The following is a 20,386-nucleotide window of genomic DNA, read 5'->3' on the forward strand; positions in this document are numbered from 1 at the left end:
GATCCAATCCCCTGTAATGATAAATAAGTAAATAACCAAATAAATAAAAGTAAGGATTTATGTATACTTTATAGACCAGCCTTAAATAGGCAGGCATGTTTTTATAAACATAATTTTAAAAAACCGTGGTTTGGGGGCTGGGGCTATCACTCAATGTTAGAGAGTTTGACCAGCATCCGTGGGGTCTTGCGTTCAGTCCCCAGCACTGCAAAAAATAAAAATAAATAAAAACTGTGGAGTGGAGATTACCAATCAAATGCAATCATGGTCACTACTCCTCTGGCCACTACAATCTGCAGGAAATAGAATGTGGGGTTTGGAGAATAGTGGGGACCCCATGGCCGTTAGGAGGTGCCTGAGGTAGGGCTGGAGGGCAGAGCAGGGTCAACTCCAGAATCAGGAGTGCAAAGATAGCCAGCAAAGGCGAGGATGTGGGGAAAAGGGTACACTTGTACATTGCTGGTGGGACTGCAGATTGGTGCAGCCAATTTGGAAAGCAGTATGGAGATTTCTTGGAAAGCTGGGAATGGAGCCACCATTTGACCCAGCTATTCCCCTTCTCGGTCTATTCCCTAAAGACCTAAAAAGAGCATGCTACAGGGACACTGCTACATCGATGTTCATAGCAGCACAGTTCACAATAGCAAGACTGTGGAACCAACCCAGATGCCCTTCAATAGACGAATGGATAAAAATATGTGGCATTTATACACAATGGAGTATTACTCTGCATTAAAAAATGACAAAATCATAGAATTTACAGGGAAATGGATGGCATTAGAGCAGATTATGCTAAGTGAAGCTAGCCAATCCCTAAAAAACAAATGCCAAATGTCTTCTTTGATATAAGGAGAGTAACTAAGAACAGAGTAGGGTCGAAGAGCATGAGAAGAAGATTAACATTAAACAGGGATGAGAGGTGGGAGGGAAAGGGAGAGAGAAGGGAAATTGCATGGTAATGGAAGGAGACCCTCAGGGTTATACAGTGGAGGGGGTAGAGAGAGGGGAGGGGAGAGGTGGGGAGGGGGGAGGGTGGAGGATGGGAAAGGCAGCGGAGCACAACAGACACTAGTATGGCAATATGTAAATCAATGGATGTGTAACTGATGTGATTCTGCAATCTGTGTATGGGGTGAAGGTGGGAGTTCATAACCCACTTGAATCAAAGTGTGGAATATGATATGTCAAGAAATTTGTAATGTTTTGAACAACCCACAATAAAAAATTAAAAATAAAAAAAAAAAAGGTAGCCAGCAAAGTCTGCAGATGCTGGGGTTGTCAGGCCTGGACATGACTGCTGAGTTAGGTGAAGCCAGTGACAAGGGTACCCAGACATGATGGGAAAGAGTGACCAGAGATCATTTGGACGTGGGAAGAAATCCAACGAAGACTCAAACTGTTTGAGCAGGAGTGAGGTATAGACCTTGGTTATCAAGAGCATTGGAACAGCAGCTACAGGGGACACCACAGAGAAGGGAGGCTCTGTTTCTCACTGTGGGTTACTCCACCTGACGCCACCTAGAGATGCTAAGATTTCACATCTTCTTGGTGGACTCAAGGACTTTCCCCACTCTTGGAGGTATGCCAGATTGATGCAGTAAACTTGGACTGACAACATTTCAACATTAAGGTATAATTTCCTTATCTCTTTAGACCTTGAGCAAAATTTGCTTTAATTTGAAAGCTCACATGTTGTATTTCTTGATTCTAATTGTGTTCATCTCGAGTTTTTTTTTTTTTTTTTTTTCTGGATTGTAATTTAAGGAGAGTCCAAAAGATGTTTGCATTCCAAAGCACTAAAGTTTTCAACTGCCCTGAAAAATTGAGGTGCATAGTTGCCACTGTTTTATCAAATTGTATTGGTTTTGGAAGAAAGAGGAACTTTAAAAAAATTGATATTCCATTGAAACATGGTATTAAAAGGGTAGAGAAGTAGAAGAATAATGATAAATACCAGAACAATGGTGATAGTCATCGGAAAATGACTGAAGGAGTTCTGAGGGAGGAAGCTTTGGGGCAGTTCTACCTGTGATGCAGATTTATGTCACAGTTTGTTCCTTTTTCCCGATTGGGCCCACCCTAGGCTTTACTTTAGAGACACTCTACTGTCTCTTTGGATGCCCATGAATGTGTCACATCTCCTTTCTAATGAAGTTAATCTGCATCTAAAGTAAGGTGAGATTACCAGCAGGCATAATCCAGCCCTGTCGTTATTTGGGAGGAGGTTCATAGAGTCTACTTTTGGGCTGGGGACGTGGTTGAGTGGTGGGGCACATGCTTAGCATACACAAGGCCCTGGGTTCCATCCCCAGCACCAAAAACAACCACAAGAGTACACTCTCATTTGTTCTCTTTAGGGAAACTCAACGATTCCCTCCTCCTGCAAAACCCACCAAAGGAAGTGTTAAAGCCATTGTAAAATCCTAATATGATATTTGCATTAAATATTAAATGTAACATACTAGGTGTTATATTTACATTTCTACCCGTCTGGTTCTCAATTGTTTGGGGGTTTTCCTGAGGGAAAACCAAAAAACTGGTAAAGCAAAATATATCAATAAGGCATTTATACTGATGAAAACAAACCAAAGTTTTTTAAAATCAATAGTTATCATATTATTTATTTTTGATCAAAGGTTTAGAGAAAGGACCTGAAAATTATTATTCAGCATGGTATTTAGTTTGAAATATATGCTGACTTTTAACTTTCAGAGATGAATAGTCTAATCCTCGATCATTCCAGAATAAGTTTAGGAATTTGTAATCATTTCCTTTTTACTGGGTATTTGCATACATCACTAACCAGCTAGGATTAGAAGGATGAGCAATCTCTCTATGCTGAAAAAGAACGATAGAACCCAGGGCCAAGCTGACAGATTCATCTTTATCAATTAAGCCTTATTGAACATTCACAAATAGTTGACATCCAGCAAGGTCCCTCTCAGTATTGACAAACTCCCTTTCATAGTGTACATTTTTAAATGAAGTTTCCAGTAGACCTATTAAAATGGTTAACATCTTATATTTTTATCCATGTCTTACCCAGAGATGAAGCATCAGGAGTGTGGTGGATATTTGCTCAGTGTTGAGGGGAAGGGTCAATGTGTATAAATAAGGAGGAGGATATCTGGCAAGGTTGGGAACATGACCTCTTGCCCTCCAAAGCCTGGGAAGCCCCAGTGAATGCTCCCAATCTCAGCAGTGTATGGACACCGTGTGAACTCTCCCCTCTGCACACAGAGCTGGGGTTAGAGGTTAATGAATGAGAGCTCTCCCCGCACTTGGGATCCTGCTCAATAGTAGTTTTATACATAAGGGCTTAAATGAGGTCAAAACAGGCCCTGCATATTGCTTCCAAACTCTCTAAATCTTTTTTATGTAATGGTGTTCAAAGATGACATCCTTCCCTCAGAGAAGGGAGAGGACAGGCTCTCATGCTTGGAGAGATGGACCAGTACTCCTGGCTCGATATGTCTGAAGGCAGAACCAAATGGAAAGCAAAGTGGGGGAGGTCCTTGCTGCCCCCTATTCTTCTCTAGTAATCCCTTAAAAAATAATTGCAGACCCAAACCTCTGGCCTCCAGCACATTTTCCACTTGATTAGAGGCTTTTGTGAGGTAGGGAAAGGGACCTGCAGACTTGTACATTGTGCTGGGACCTGAAATGTCCAGCTGGGATTTTTTTCCATCAAAAGGGGATTTTAGTAAAACCATTATCAGGGGCTTAGAGGAGAAAAGCTGTTGAGCTGCAAGTGAGGGGGTAGATTAGCATTAGCAGGCTTGTTTTGGGCCTGGTGGAAGGGTGGGAAGGAGTTTGCAACCACTTGCACACAAGTTCCTTAGTTTCCCTGAGAGTTCCTGGCAGGTGCTAAAGTAGCAAGTGGACCCAGGAGTGAGAACTAACGGGTTTGAAAATGGCACATGGAGCCTTTGACTAGCATGGAGCTGGAGGGCGATACAAGCGGCAGAGGATTGAAAGTTGTGCTTCCTGCCTGCTTGGTGGCAGCCATGGGTCTTGCTTCATTACTGGTTATATGCATCACATCACCTGAAATCCTCCCACTGGCAATGCTATCTGTGTCCCTCTTGACAATCTGCAGAGGGGCCAACAAGAAATCAAGAAACTGAGAAGTGGTCATGCTGAATCCCTTTAAAGGGCAAATGGACACCCTATTTGGGTTGTAGGATGGCTATTCGGAAGGTTAAGATCATAGCAGCCATGACTGTCTAGTCTGCAAGAGAGTATTTGGGCTGTGTGAATTTACACACTGAGCTATGGAAGCCTGCAGGGTGAGAGTCTAGTGAAATTTATCTAAAATACAAACTTCTGTCTTCCTGGGAACGTCGGAGCCTCAGCTATACCTTCGTAAATAACATGGAGTCCTGCAGGATGGAAGAGGAATACTCAGGCCATGGGAGCCACCTGTTGCCTGGATGGAGGGCCCACGTGTGGGATGTCACACAGTCAGCTTGCCCTAGAAACGCTTTCCTACTTTTCCATGCATACATTCCCTTCTAGCATGCTTTCCCTGTAAAAATGGAATGATGGATAAAACAATGTTTGCTCTGATTGCTGGGAGGGTGCCCCTAGAATACCTGCTGCACATTTTTGAGTAGGACATTCTCTGGCTTGTAATGGTGTTGCCCTTGAGGGCCTATGGCCTGGTGGCCATATGAATGGGCATTTTTGCGTCAAGTCAAAGTCAAACTACTACCGAGAGGACCCCCCATATTGAAAACGCATGCTAGGCTAGGGCAGCTGTTCAAAGAGCAAGCCTCAAAAGTCATCCCTAGGACCACCTCTAGGAGCTGCTAGTGGTTTAAGTCTACACTGTCCCCTCATTTAATTGTGACACACCAGTAATGGCTTTCTAGTCTATGAAAGAGTATTTGGGCTGTGTGAATTTACAATGTGCAGGCGTCCTCCTGGCTCCTCGGCCAGCTCTGTTTCCTCCTTCTGGGCTCCGTGTGCCGTGATACATTCTCTTTTCTTTCTTCTGCAACCTCGTTTCTTTATTTGGGTTGTTTCTCCTGAATCTGTGTTCATTTGATATGGTCACTTGCCGATGGGATACTTCAGCTGTGGTTTCCATAAAGTTGCCCAGGGAGATTTTCTGCTCTTCTAAGACTGGTGTGAATGGTGCCAGGAATACTCATGCGTTTCATGACTAGCCCCCGAGTGCCAGCAGCTTTTCCTTCCTTTCCTCTTCTTATTTTTCCTCTAACCAAAAGTGACCACTGGCTCACCGAGATGGGACTCACCTGGCTAACGCAGCTTGGTAGATATAGCCCTGGGGGCTGGCCACCTTCTGCCTTCCACCTTTTAATTCCACTTTTGTGCCAGCTGCCCTGCAGACCCATGCTTTGATTCCCTGAGGCCAGACTATTGTGTGCCAAAAGGGCAAGACCCCTGCCCTCCAAGGCCTGTCCTGCCCTCAGCCTGTCCCTTATTGTGACATTTTATGGAATCTGGCCAAGTTGGCTTAGAAATTCTTTTTGTTTTAATTCCTGCTGTCTTTTCCTAATGTCTCTTTTCTGAATTCAAATCATGTAGGCAACTTCTTTAACAGGGTTCTTGCCATTTCTAGTTTTGTGGACTCCTTTAGATTTTATGAAAATATATTCATCTAGGCAATAATCAGACTGTATTCCTTTTAATAACTAAAAAATAAAAATACTGGGGCTGGGATTGTGGTTCAGAGGTAGAGCGCTCACCTAGCATGCACGGGGTCCTGTGTTCGAGCCTCAGCACCATAAAAATAAATGAATGGAATAAAGGAAATTGTGTCCAACTACAACTGAAAAAATAAATATTTAAAATAAATAAATAAAAATACTCCTAAAATTTAAAAATCTTTTTTCCTAAAGGAGCTCTAGAATTTTCATCACAGACAATATGTTTTCTATTTTTCTTCTGTAATAATAATAAAACAGCTAACTTATTTTCTCTGTTAAAATTGTCACCTCCGTGTATGACTATAAAATTTCCCATTTGCCAAACTTCCCAAATATGACATTCTAGCCATATATTGTGAGTACGACATGGTCTTGAAGACATTTGACTTCCCTAGTCTCCAAAAACAGAGAGCTGCTGGGTAGCTCAGGGGGACTTTGTGGGGCAGTCCGCACTACTCCAAAAGCAGTTCTCAGCATCCAGCTCCTAGGAGTTACTTCACTGATACCTTAAGTTTCGATGTCATCTTTTAAAGAAAGTGAGATTCCTTTTGTCAACTCTCACACCCTGAGGACATTCTATGGGGAGCGGGGGATATTGCATAAAGGGACAATGACCAGCTGGGATCTGACAGCTGTGAGGAGGTTCTGTTCTGCTGAAGTAGCCTCCAACTCCCAGACAATGCTGCCGCCTGCTGGTCAAATGAAGGGTTTTCAGAAGTGCTGGATAAATTAATTTCTACACTTTCTGTCTTCCCCCGTGGAGAACAAATATTTAGTTTTGCATCAGCCCTACTTTATTTTACTGCATTATAACAGATCCTGAAATCATTTTCATAAACTTAGGGCAAAGTAAAACATGCTGTTGGACTCCTGCAATACTTCAATACTGTTTGGATGTAACCCATAGCTTCATCACAATGGAGAACCATATATCTTGTGGTTTTGTTTTTGTTTTATTTATTTATTTATTTTTGTTATTGTTGTTTCATAGAAAGGGTCAAGGAACAGTTCAGAAATAGAAAAGAGCAGTTTTCCACCCTTACCTTTCAATAGCATGTAGTGCTTGACTTCTGCCTCCGAATCTACATAAACACATTTTTGTTTCTACAGCAAGCAGTAATGAAACCTTTCTTTGATTGGTAAATCCTGTGTCATACTTACAGTAGTGAATTTCTGCAGTTCCTCTTGTGATTCCATTGAAAATTAGACCCTTCTCTATGGGGAACAAAAAGAGACCAGCTGCCTTTCTGTGGGTCACATGGTTCTGATTGTCATGATTTGACTCTGAGTACAATGGCTGGGCATCTGTCTCAAGTGTATGCAATGTCAGGGAGGGCTGGGAGGGTCCTCACCTGTCTACTCCAGTCTCTGGAAACTTGACAACCCTCTCTGCTCCCTGTACCAGCCAGCTGTGAGCCCAACAAAGTTCTGGAAGCCACAGAACTTGGCCCCGTGGTTTCATGATTCCTGACTGGCTGAATTGTGTGCATTTGAAATGAACTAGAAGAGCTAGAAATTGTCACTTTCATCTTGTTTGCTTAAGACACACCCACTGTCCATCCATCCATCCAGTTTTTTTTTTTTTTCTGATAGTTAATAGCAGCAGGTTTTTGAGCAGTGAAGATTTAAAATATTGAAAGTAGAAAAGGAAGGCACTAAATAGATTGTCCTGCATCTAAGAACATAAGAATTTATTTATTTGAGTGGCTTAAACTCATGGTTTCTCCCTTATTTTAACTATTTGTAAAAGTTTAGCCTCAGTGATTTTTCTAACAGTCTAAAGATGATCAGGACTAATTTTTGTGGTTCCTCCCTATTTAGAGACCAGTTCTCAAAGAACTTTGCCCTGGGCTAGAAGATGGAAGCAGGTTCATATATAAACAATGCCAGTTTGGGGTTAAGATTTCCTGAGGAGAAATATTATTCAAGATGTTTGTGGTAAATATTTTCTCATATCATTTCTTAAAAACATTTTTAGTTGTAGATGAATATAATACCTTTATTTTATGCATTTAGTTTTTTTATATGGTGCTGGGGATCAAACTCAGTGCCCCACGCGCTAGGCAAGCAGCTCCACCACTGAGCCACAACCCTAACTAACCCTTTCATATTCTTTTTAAATGAAAACTACAATGCTTCCCAAACCAATACTGATTAACTCCACATTATTTATGAAAAAAAAAAATCTGGTCTTGAAGAACTATTTTCCCATAATCTAATTCCAGAATCCTGGATCGTGATGAGTAGTAATTATTGAAAGGCAGCTGTGTGGTAGGCTTGGTCCTACTAGAGTGTAAATGAAGGACTAATAAATATGAGAAGATACCCTCTACTATCAAATTAGACCCTTTTACTCTTTCTGGACAAGAGGGATTTGTAATAAAACATTTATGAGGTCAAGCCTTTTTATCCTTGAATGAAGAGAAAAAAACTAAGGTTCCTGCAATTCAATTCTACTTTATAAGAGAATGTGATAGATATTTGTAGTGTATTAAATACATGTAAATTCTTGGCTTTAAGGCTATCACAAGCATAGACTTCCAGGATTTGTACTGCACATTACCATTTAAGACAATCCAGTGTTTTGGAAACTGGCTCAAATCCTTTGCAAACAACACATTTGACACTACCAACCACTTTAGACCTAAGGGTCTGTAAGTAGACTATTTGCCAACCTGTCCTGGTTTCTCAGCTTCTTGAGTAACCCCATGTATAATAATGCTTGCAAAACACATCTAAGTTTACATACTGTAATGCATATTAAACAGCAATGACTTTTGGCATTTGGGGGTATTTTTGTTTTTCTACTCCTGATTCTAGTGCTGGATGTTTCTGAACAGAGGGAGGTGTTTTCCAAAGAGCTACCTGCAAGTCAACTGCCTTCTGATGCTCAGTAAAGTCTGGAGCAGCCTTGGCTTCAAGACTAAATCCTTGTGTCATCTATGCAAAATCTTTTTGACTGTGTCAAGCTTCTTTCCCCACTTGTAAAGTTAAATGTACCATATCTGCCAGATCCGAGACAAGAAAATTTTCAAGACAGAAATTGAACATGCTGTTACAACTAAATTCCTCCAGTAGATCACATTTACCTTCCTAACACTGTCTCACCTGGGTTTCTTTCCTGCTGCTGGTTTCTTTCCCTTTTCACAGGACTGGGAAGAGATAGTTGTCAGAAGCTGCATGACATCTTGGTTTTGTTTTACCCAGTTCCCTTCTTTGTAACTCAGACTCTTTATTTCCACTATCACAAATATAAGAATCCTTGTTTGTTTTTGCAATGCTGGGGATCAAACCCAGGCCCTGGAGCATGCTAGGAAAATGCTCTACCACTGAGCTACTCTCTACCCACAGTTTTTTATAAGGACATGTAGCATTTGACCCTTAAACAATTAAAATAGAAGAGTAATGAGTTAATAAAAACTTAAGTCCTTTTTAGGAAAATAAGTACCCTTTTGTAGGCTAACAGCAGAGGATACACACCTCTGTCACTTTACTGGGGAAAGGATTGAACACATCCTGCTCCAGGGCTGCTGCGGTTAAGATGGGAAGCTCACTTTATCTTGTGCCTCAACTGGAAGAGTTGGCTTTGCATAGTACCAAGCATTCTGCGTTGGTAAAGGCAACTCAGAGCAATCCCTGAAAGAGAGGAAAAGACTAACACTGATCATCAGTGGACATTTAAAAATATTTACTAATTGTCTAGAAACACCATTTCCATCTAAGAACTGAAAACAATTGCTCTCCACCAAATTGTGCACATACATACCTTTGATCAATTATGAATCATGAATAGTTGATACTGCTCTCAATACCAATGTTTCATCTACTTTACCACATTTGCTTTTTAAAACATTTAATTTGCTACTTAATATTGCAATAAGAGCATTGACAAAAATGAGGTAACTATATGGTCCAAGCATTAGCTTAGGTTTAAATGCAGTTTTCTAATTTCTAATCCTATGTTTTCCTCATGATTCACATTATTTCATCAAAAAGCCTCATCCCTCTGGCTCCTCGGGGGTTCATAATGGCACAAAATTTAGGTCTTGCCCTCTACTAAAGGGATAGAATTAACTTTTAAAAGGGGTGATGTTTGGTGCAGGAAAGAGAACAGAGAACAGAGAGAAGGGACCAGTAGATGACTTACTCCAGTCCCTCCCTTTCCCCAGCAGAACAGAGCAAAGATCAGAGGCCAGGGGCTTCCCTTTTCATAGGTCTGGGAAGAGACAGTTGTCAGAAGCTGCATGAGGTCTAGGTTTTGTTTTACAAATCTGATCTTTTAATCAAGAGGATCTTATTCTTTGGAAACACAGTGGTCCCCTGGGGCCACAACCCCTTTCCCCTTTGAAAACCTAAGTTCAAATTCTCTTAAGTAGAAAACTGAAAGGTTTAACTTATCTGCCAAGGCCAGCATGTAAGCAGTAACCACTCAGGAAAGCACCAGTCTGGGGGGACAGGCCATACTTCAGTCCACATCCTGTATGTCCTTTTTTAAGTTCTTACCTTTAAAGAGAGACTCCAATAAAAGGAACATTTGCTTTTGCAGATCTTTATTATTAATTTGAACCATGAAAAGAAATGATCAGTTTGAGTTTTCTTCCACCATTTAAGGATGTCCTGATACTGGCTTTGAATTTCAATAAATGTAAGTTAGGCAAGCACCCTTTTGCCAAATGTAGAATAAATCAAATGGGCTTCCCCCTCCTCCCCTGCCAGGTAGGACTAAGGAATTCAGCAGGAAAGAGTCCCTGGCTGGGAGAATTATGCAGCAACACCCAGCACTCTTAGCTAGAGGTCCATCATGGCCCTTTGAGGGCTGCAGTTGTCTGTCCCAGTAAGAATTAGAAAATGCATGAAGCCTTTTCTTGACTACTATCCAGTTCCTATTGAAGTTTATTACTGCTGAACGATTAGGTTCACATTAAGTTTACATGTTTTTTCCAGTTCTTAAGTTTCAGCAAATACCTGAATCATGTTTTACTACCTAAAAATTTAATGGAAATGCCTTTTAACTTTCATACCACTATGTATAGCAACTAACTTCCTTTGGTATTCCTAAATGCATTCTAAATGCATCTCTGTCCTATGGGTGTGGTGGGCATTAAGCCCTCATACACCCCACATTTACCCTGACCCTTTGAAGTAGTACCTGTGGCATAAGCTTGTTCACGCTGTGTTTACCCAGTTCCCCCTACCTTCTCAGGGGTTACCTCACTGGAAATCAACATCTGATCAGTAACTGAACCTTTTCAGAGCAAAAGAGAGCTGACCTTTAGAAGTGGACCTGTGGAATCCCTCACTTTCTGGTTGAATAGCACAAGACAGGTATTATGCCTTACTGGAAAACAGGGAGACCTTTAGAAGGGTGTTTTGAAGATTAAAATTTACAAGTACCGCTGGGCATCCTGACACACACTTGTAATCCCAGTGACTTGGGAGGCTGAGGCAGGATTGCAAGTTCTAGGCCAGCCTCAGCAACTAAGCAAGGCTGTGTCTCAAAAAAAAAAGGGGGGGAGGGGGACGGGCTGGAATATACTTGGTGATAAAGTACCAAAATAATTTTTTTTAAAAAAAGGATTATGCCCACATAGGTTCTCAACACATAATAATTTCTTTCCATCCAAAAAGGTTGAGAGATAAGCAATTAACCTTCACTGCTGACAGTAAATGGTTTATTAATCTTTTCCTGAGAAGGTCCAGATACATTAAATGCCTAGTTCAGGATAAGGACATGATACCCATGATCTTAACTTTCAACATTAATTTATCAACCTTAAGTCCAGCTTATATATAACTTTTAATATAAAAAAAATCAAAACAGAAAATGCTTCAGGTGGTGGTAGGATTATTTTGCATGTTAAAATGAAGAATGTGAATAGAGGCAGACTTAGGAGGTGCTCAGATTTTTATTGACTGAGTGAATCTGTACAGCCATGCAGTCTCTTGGAAGAAAAATAGGCTAGGAACCTATGGCTTGTGTAACCTTCGGGAATTGTGTCAAATGCTCAATGAAAAAAGCTGGCCCTAATTCAAAGTCCCTGGTTCTAACTGGGGTTCACACATACCCCACCCCCCACCTTTAGGCAATAAGCACTGTAACCTAAGTGGAAAGAAAAAGATCCACACCTTCCCCATAGAAAAGGAAGATGGATCTAGTGTCAGGCTCAATTAGACCCAATTGTGATGGCTCTCCAAAAAGGAACAATGCAGCTTTTGTGATATGCTCAAGTCTTAAAGCTTGGAAATTTTACAAAACAATCTTAACCCAAGAGAAACCTGGGTTCCAGCCCTCTTCCTGGAAAGAGATGCTGATCCAGGAAAGTTTGATACTGTTCTTATCAGCTCTCACTGGGATCAGTGCTTTTTTGGTGTTTAAAAAAAGGAAAAAAGTAATCTCAGAAACAACTTAGACAAACCTATGTGAAACCAGGAATATGAATTACTCCACAACTAAGAGCATTTATACTCACCAGTTTCCACAGCTCAATCACTAGGTGTCAGATTATTTGGTTATTGTCTACCAAAGGGAACTCTTTGCTAGAATTGTTGGTATTCATTTATCTGCATGAATTCAGTCTAAGAACCCTCAACTGAGTGGCCAGCCTCCATGTTGGAAGTGCTTAAAATGCAAATGTACAAGAACTCCTGGCCAACCTCCCCAGCCCCCAGGAAAGTGCTTCAATGCAGCCAGGCCTGGAGGGGAATGTTAAAAAGAGGGGTAGAACTGCCCTCCTCCTTTCCACTGGGACCCTCGCTCCCTCTGGGAGATTCAGTATGCATGACTGAGCGAGGAGCAGGCAAGGACAGCAGCGCTCTTTTAACTTTTCTGAACAATGGCTTCAGCTCCCTCCACCCTTCACATCCTCCCCACAGCCGCTCTAAGAGTAGACACCCATCTTTCTTCTTGGCCACCCCCATATCTCATGACCCATTTTTTCAGTATTACCCCTAGATCTAATTTCCACCCAAAGAAAAACTGGCCGTTTGAGGAAACTGACTTTTACAAGTCAAATTTTTTTTTAAAGTTTCATTTTGTTCAGTTTCTTTAAATTTCCATGTTGACAGTTTAAAACCAAAAACTATAGAATTCTCCACTCTAATCACATTTCTAGAAATGGAACATTATTTGGGTGTCAGTAAACCTTACACAAAATAAATTTTTAACCATGAGCTTGCTCACTCACATAGGATGAACCAAATCTATACCTTATTTCCTTCTATCTTAGTGTACAAAGAGCACCTCCTACTTTGGTATGTACCCAAACACTCAATGCCTTAAAAATAATTCACAGATACAAGTTTTTTTTGTGTGCTTTTTTTTTCAAAAACATACTTCATATTTCCTCTTTATTATATAAATATCAGTTTAACCTTTTAATGTAAGAATATAAACGTTTTAAGAGGATCTTTGTTATTATTTATACAAATTCACAAACAGTACAATTAATTGATAAAGGTCTCTGGGTTTCTTTAACTCCATGTTCTTGCATGTTGCTGTGGAGGATTCTAAAAAAATAAACAAACAAACAAAATCCAACAAAAATATACATCCTACTCAAAAGCGATTTTTTTTAAAGCCACAAGTCCCAACCCCCACCAAAATAAAGTCATCTATTCCTCCATTTAGAAACAGATCTTTTTAAAACCCACAAACTCCCATTTTATTAACAGAACACAGATAAGACGTGAATTTCAGTCTCCTCCCCTTCACATTGCCGGGGGTGCCCCAGGGTCTCTGTAGGCCAACTCTGCTCTGTACTTCCAACAGGAAGCCTCACTGTGTGACCTTTTTGTGGAGAAACTTGGAAGAGGGTGAGGGTAGGGCATAATTTGCATATATAATAATCATTTTCAAGACACAATCTGCATCTCAAACAAACAAAAAAGCAGTTCAACTCTCATTTCTCCCACACATTTGTGCTATAAATTAAGTCAAGATTTAAGAACACAGTTGGGTCCTCAAATCCCAATGGACAAGGAGAAAAAGAAAATTATAGCCAGAATGTAGAAGTAGGACACACTGGGTGGATGGAGGTTGGGAAGAAGCCAAAACAAAAAGATGTACAAACCCAATGGGCATCTTTCCAGTCTAGGCACAAAAATGTTTCAGTCTCAAAATATCTCTCTTGTAGAATTCCAGGGCTTCAGAGAAAAAAGTAAACTAAAACGAGGTAGCCAGACATATATATATATATAATATATATATAATTTATATATATATAATATATAGAATATATTCAGCAGAAAAAAAAAGACCATGACTTCCAATTTCTTCAAAAAACTAAAAAAAGGAAAGCAGATAAAAATAAAATGAGTGTTAATAGCAGAGTACTGCAAAAGGAGAAGTGATGAGAAGAGACTGGGATTAGTTACAAAGTGGAAGAAGGGTGAAAGGCCGTTGTAGTTGGGTTTGCTTTTTATACATTTCAAAATAAAAACCAGATCACAGTATTCAAACGAAAGCTTAAGTGAAGGCAGACATTTTCCTCAATTCCTCGGGGTGGAGAGGACTAGTCACTCCCCACCCCCACCCCATTTACAAATGCCAAGCAGTGGGGATACGGTAGCTGAAAACAGTCCTCCATCCCCTGCAGAGAGAAGTAGGTGAGTGAGTAGCAGAATCCATTTCTCCATCCGCAGGGAAAAGGAGAGGAAAATAGGGCAGTGGTAGAAGAGGAACCCCGAAGGCAATGGAAAGGGGCTGGTAGCAGGGAGGGGCGTCCGAGGAGGAGAAATGAGCTTGGGCTTCATGTCGCTGCCCTATCTCAGCCATCGCCATGAACTATGTCTAAATATGCGAGTGGGTGTATGGGGGCCGGTGGTGGTGAAGGGAGGGTGTACAGGGCAGGACAAGGGGAGCTGGTGCTGCCGCCCTCACCTGACCTTCTCACTGTCCGTCATTTGCCAGAGTCCCAGGTTGAGTACCTTGAGGCAGGGCAGCTGCGTGATGCGCTCCAGGCCGCGCTTGGTGATCCGGGTACAGCCATACAGGTCTATGCCAGTGAGCTGGCTTAGGTGCTCAGCAATCAGCTCCAGGCCCTTGTCCGTGATGCGCACACACTGTCCAATGTTGAGCGTGCGCAGCCCGTGCATCTGCCGCACCATGCGGTTGATGCCATCATCACTGATGTGGCAGGAGCAGAGGGAGAGGGACTTGAGGCCGTCCAGCCCCTGGGCTATGTAGGCCAGACTCTGGTCTCCCACTTTGTCACAGAAGGACACATCTAACCCCGAGAGGCGCAGGCTACCCATGGCTAGGTGCATGATGCCTGTGTCACTGATATTGTCGCAGGAGCGCAGGTTAAGGCTGCGTAGGCTGCCCATGTGCGACAGGTGCAGAAGACCTGCGTCTGAGATGCCCCCGCAGAAGCTGAGGTTGAGGAGCCTCAGGCCTGTCAGCCCTCGGGAGATGTGCTTTAGAGAAAGATCCGTGAGCTTCTGGCAGTCCTGCAGCGTGAGCTGCTCCAGGCCCAGGCAGCCCTCCGCGGCGCTGCGCGTCATGCCGGCCAGGTGCCCGATGCCCACGTCCGAGAGGTGGCGGCAGCTGCGGAGATTAAGGCTCTTGAGGCGCTGCAGACCCCAGGCGATGAGCAGAAGGCCGGTGTTGGTAATATTGCTGCAACCCCCCAGCTCCAGCACCTCCAGGCCCTTGAGGTACTGGGCTATTCGGCCCAGACTGCTGTCGGTGATCTGCTTGCAGAGGCTCAGGTTGAGGGCGCGCAAGGAGCCGATTTCCTGCACAAATGCGTGGCCCAGCCCGTTGTCGGTGAGGTTGTAGCAGCCGCTGAGGTTGAGGCTTTCGATGTTGGCCATGCCCTGGATCACGTAGCTGAGGCTGCGGCGGAGGCTCAGGATCTGCACACGGCGGATGCCCCGGGCCTGCAGGCTGGGGAACAGCGACGGGTTGGCCCGGCGCAGGTGCAGCTTGGCCTCCACCCCTCGCCATACCGACTTGTGGTAGGCGGCGTCCCGCCAGGCCGTGCACACCTGCGCCGCGCGCCCCTTGTCCCGCACGTCTAGGTAGCCGAAGATCATGGCCAGCAGCTCGGGGAACAAACACGAGATGTGGGTCTCCATCTTCCTCCTCCCCCCTCCGCGGTGCTGGGGGGAGGAGGAGCGGGCCCGCCGCTCCTGCCCCGCGGAGGCGACGAGCGCGGTCCGCCCCGGCCGCCGCCTCGGGCCCAACGGACGGCCCCTCCCCGCCTTCCGGCTCCGGCCGCCGCCGCCGCTCCTCCTCCTGGTCCGTCCGTCCTTCCTTCCTTCCTGCCGGCTTCGCCTCCCAGCCCTTCCCTCCCCCCGCCCCGGGCTCCGCGGGTCCTCACATCCCGGGCGGGGAAGGTGCCTCTCACTCCCGGCCGCCGCCGCCTCGGCTCTAAGCACGCCGCGCTCCGGCCGCGCTGCTCCGCCGGCTCGGCCGCCGCCGCTCCCACGCCCCCTGCTGCATCCTCCGCCTCCTGACGCCGCCGCCTCCGGCCGCCGCCGCTGCTGCGCGGGCCGGCGGGCCGGCAAGGGGGCCCGGGGCCGGGCGCTCGGGCTCCGGGCGCTGGGGAGGCTTCCTGCTGCCTTTGTCTCTCGCCCGCTTTTCAAACCTCCCAACCCCGGGCCGCCCGCACTCGGCCGCCCAGGCGGGGGGACCAGAAGGCCAATCCGGGCCACCGGGCGCACGTTCCTTCTCCCCCCGCCGTCCGCGGGCAGTTGGGAGCTGCCGGCCCCGGCACGAAGGACGCCGCGCGGCCGGCAGCCGGAGCACCGCTCGGCTCAGACCCCAGGGCGAGCAGGCGGGCCGCGCGTTTGGTAGAGTCCGGCACCGACCCCTCGGCTCGACTGTTCCTTCGCGCGTCCCCTCCTCCCTTTCTGGCTCCCCCCGTGCGCGCCCGCTCAATGGTACGAGCCTGCGCTGCCGGAACTGTCGGAGCCGTTACCCTGGAAACCGAGTTCTTCCTAGTCTGGTCGCCCCTGAGGTTTAACCCTGTAGGCGCCATCGGAGAGCAGCTGTCAGCAACGCGCTTCCCCACCCCTTCGTCTTTTCACCCCGCAGCCCGTTATTGAGCCAGTCCCTCTCCCAGCCACGCCCCAGCGCTCTTCCTTCTTTGGTGCAGCCCCTTCCCACAGTTATCCTGCAATTCCTGACCCTTACTTTACACCCTTCTCCCTTTATTTTTCTTGCAAGACTTTCCTCCCAATATCATTACTCAGTAATCATCACTCAACTTTCCTTCCTTTATTTGCTGTCCCTAATGGCCCTTAACACATCTCTTATCACACCCCCAGTTTCCTCCGCTGGGACGATTTTTCTACAGTTCCTTTCTCAGCAGTCTTGTGCCTTAAGCTGGGAAGAAATTGGGTATTATGCAGTTGAGTGTAACGCTCCAGTCCATTCTAGAATTTTCTAGAGTTATCCATCACTACTTCCTTCTAGCAGCTTCTGGTTGTTTGCAGACACCACTGTGTGTTTGCCTCAGTACTTAATGCATCAAAACTTCCTTCCACTTCCGCACTTTGCTGCCACCCAATGCCCTCCGTCTGGTTTGCTGCTAAAAAGGAGCACCCTTCCCTAGGCTTTGTTTTATCAGTTTCTTTCTTGTCATCCTCAGGCTATAAATTCCATGGCCCAATTGTACTGATAGTCAATGTATTTGTATGTGTTGATACAAATGTACTTATTAGTAAAATGGAAGGACAGTTCAACTTGATGGAAGATGCCCCAGCAGGGTCTGTTGGTTTATGAACTGTGTTTTATGGAACCAGAGCAATGCTTAATTCTAGAATGCATCCCTGGATCTTAAATGCACATGCAGAGGATAGGATTTCAGAGTTTCATTTTAATTATTCCCAAGCCAAGTATTTTTTGAATAAGAGAAAATGACCCTGTATATTTTTAATTAAGTTATGAATTCACACAGCTACATTCAAGACAATCTGATTTATCTATCAGAAAAGGAGATTGATTTCATTGATTCTTTGGGAACCTGAACAAGATTTTGAATGGATTCCATATTCAGTGTATCACATTGCTAACCTTTAGTCTTTTCTCAGGCTACCAATACTAAACCCAAGTACATACAGATTCACTAGTAGCTATAGGACATATTTTATACCTCCACCCACTCCTCCTTCCTAAATCAGGAAATATAGAAGAAAAAATTCTTACAAGCATTTACTTTATCCATATTACATATACTATGAGGCCCATAGAACCATATTGTTTTTGTTGTTGGGGTTTTTTGTTTGTTTGTTTTGTACCAGGGGTTGAATCCAGAGGAGCTTACTTAACCACTAAGCCACAAACCCAACCCTTTTTTATACATTATTTAGAATCTGGGTCTCAGTTGCTTAGGGTCTTGCTATGTTGCTGAGGCTGACTGAATTTGTGATCCTCCTGCCTCAGTCTCCCAAGCCACTGGGAGCCACTGGGATTACAGACATATACCACCACACCCAGGGAGGCCCACAGATTTTTATAACCTTTCTGAAATAATAGACTGTACTTTGAGTCATCAGATGATTCCAGATGTGCAGTGACAATAAGTGTCACAACTCTAGGGTATACCTAGATTTACATTCTTCTGGGAGTTATTTAGGATTATATTCTTCACAGTCACTTCTGCTTAAATTTTTACCTTAAACTCTACATGAAAGTCACCTTTTTAATGTTACATGGATTTTTTACGTTTTATATGTTTATGTAAATGTCAAGGTCTTAATCCAAAGCACCTTAATCCCACTTAACACAAAACATTGTGCCAGGCAACACATGGGTGGGGGGGGGGGGGGGCAGGTTGCAGATTGGAGTCAAACCTATAGAGAAGGAGCTTTGTGGTTTTCTTTTTCCTTTTCCTTTCAGAGGTGCCTGAAAGAACTCTCTCCAGAACTTGCCTCTTGGTCTTTGTTCTAGCAAAACTTTTTCTGGAGTTGACTCTTAAGATTATATTGATACACAGCCTTTTATTTAAGGTATTCAAGTATAAATTACAAAGATTTTCAGCAATATCACATTTCCTATTTCACATTGAATAAATAAGAAAATACAACATCAAGAAACATCTTAGGAAATTAATATTGGTGGGGAAAAAGAAGTGTGGTATTGAATGAGCCCTATGCTGAGTATGGAAACCAGCTGACTTATTTTGGCATTAAGGAAATGACCCCTTTCTGAGTCTCAGTTGGCTCATCTAAAACTAGTGAGATTTGACTAGAAAATCTTCTAGAACCATCCAATAGTAATACTCTGTGAGACCATGAGCTTAAAATGAGTCCTGCTGTTTCCTTAACTCTGGGATTATATATGATTTCTAATGCAGACTGCAAATTAAGAATAGTTTCACATGCAGTGGCTTCTTAAGAGTTTCAGTTTATTCTCCAATTTGGGACATAGAAATACATGGAGGGCATGTGTGGACAAGCAGTACTGTCTGAAAAGATGTATACCACGGTAGGAAGTTCTGCAAGACCGTTCATTGTTTAACATAGGTTGAGATTTTTTGTAAATGGGTTAAGCAAATTGCAACTAGAAGTTTTTTTTCTGAATGAACTATAAACTTATGTCTAGAAGCAAAAACAAGTTTTGCATGGGGAGTTTCTCCAAAACATTACCAAGAATTTTAAAGAAAATTAAATTCCCAGATAGAATGTGTTTGTCACTTGGGTGTGGCCTGGGAAAATTGAGATGCCCAGCCCAAAGATCAGGCTTCCTTAGAGATGCACACTTCCCCATTCTAAGAGGGAAGATCCCACAAGAAAGATCAGAAGAGATTTGTAGCTCTCAGTGCTTCATTCAACCTATCAATCAATCCAAAAAACTAGTGGCCCAGAGTCCACCATTATGGGTTGGGTCAAAGGGGTTAAGATATTTTGTGACACAATGCCTGCTACATAGTAGGTGCTTCATTAATGTTGAACCAAAATGAATGAATTAATGTCAGAAGTAATAATATCTTCATGACAGACTTTATATGTATCAATACTTCTCCAATATTTGTGGGTAACTGATAGAAATGGATATCTGAGGATTATAAAATGCTGCCTTTCCAATTTTAAGAAAGGCAAAGCATTTGATTCACTGAGTGCAAATAAAAGATTTAAGCAAAACAAAGCAAAAACCCAAATAACCCTATTAACAAATGAGCAAAGGACTTGAATAGACACACCTCTAGAAAAAGATACACAAATGGCCACAAGGATATAAGAAGACACTCAACATCTCTTAATTATTATGGAAATGCAAATAAAATAATAATGTATCCTCTTTATGCTACTGTTAATAAAATAGAAAGGAAGCATTGGTGAGAGTGTGGAGAAAGTAGAACCCTGGGGCACTGTTGGTAAGAATGTAAAATTGAGCAACTACTCTGGAAAATAGTATGGCCACTCCTCAAAAGTAAACACAGAATTACCATATGATTCCCCAATTCCACTTCTGGGTATGTGCCCAAAAGAATTTAGAAACAGGGTCTCTAAAAATATTTGTGCAATTATGTTCATAGCATTATTCACAATACCCAATGTCCACCAGCAGATGAATGGACTGGGTACTGAGGATTAAATTCAGGGGCATTTGGCTACTGAGCCACATCCCCAGCCCTATTTTGTATTTTATTTAGAGACAGGGTCTCACCGAGTTGCGCCTTGCTTTTTTTTTTTTTTTTTCCTGAGGCTGGCTTTGAACTCATGATCCTCCTGCCTCAGCCTCCTGAGCCACTGGGATTATAGGC

At 43.4% G+C, this 20,386-nt stretch overlaps 2 protein-coding genes across 2 annotated transcripts in view; one reads left to right on the forward strand and one right to left on the reverse strand.

The window, feature by feature from the left end:
* The window catches only part of Wnt5b (Wnt family member 5B), a 113,771-nt gene that overhangs the window by 50,890 nt on the left and 42,495 nt on the right, over positions 1-20,386 (forward strand). The gene's annotated exons all lie outside the window — the stretch shown is intronic.
* On the reverse strand, positions 11,563-16,506 carry Fbxl14 (F-box and leucine rich repeat protein 14). The gene has a single exon (XM_027951134.2). The coding sequence runs from the start codon at positions 15,750-15,752 to the stop codon at positions 14,550-14,552; it is 1,203 nt and encodes a 400-aa protein (XP_027806935.1). The 5' UTR covers positions 15,753-16,506; the 3' UTR covers positions 11,563-14,549.

This window comes from Marmota flaviventris, chromosome 3 (assembly GCF_047511675.1).
Source record: "Marmota flaviventris isolate mMarFla1 chromosome 3, mMarFla1.hap1, whole genome shotgun sequence".
Taxonomy (NCBI): domain Eukaryota; kingdom Metazoa; phylum Chordata; class Mammalia; order Rodentia; family Sciuridae; genus Marmota; species Marmota flaviventris.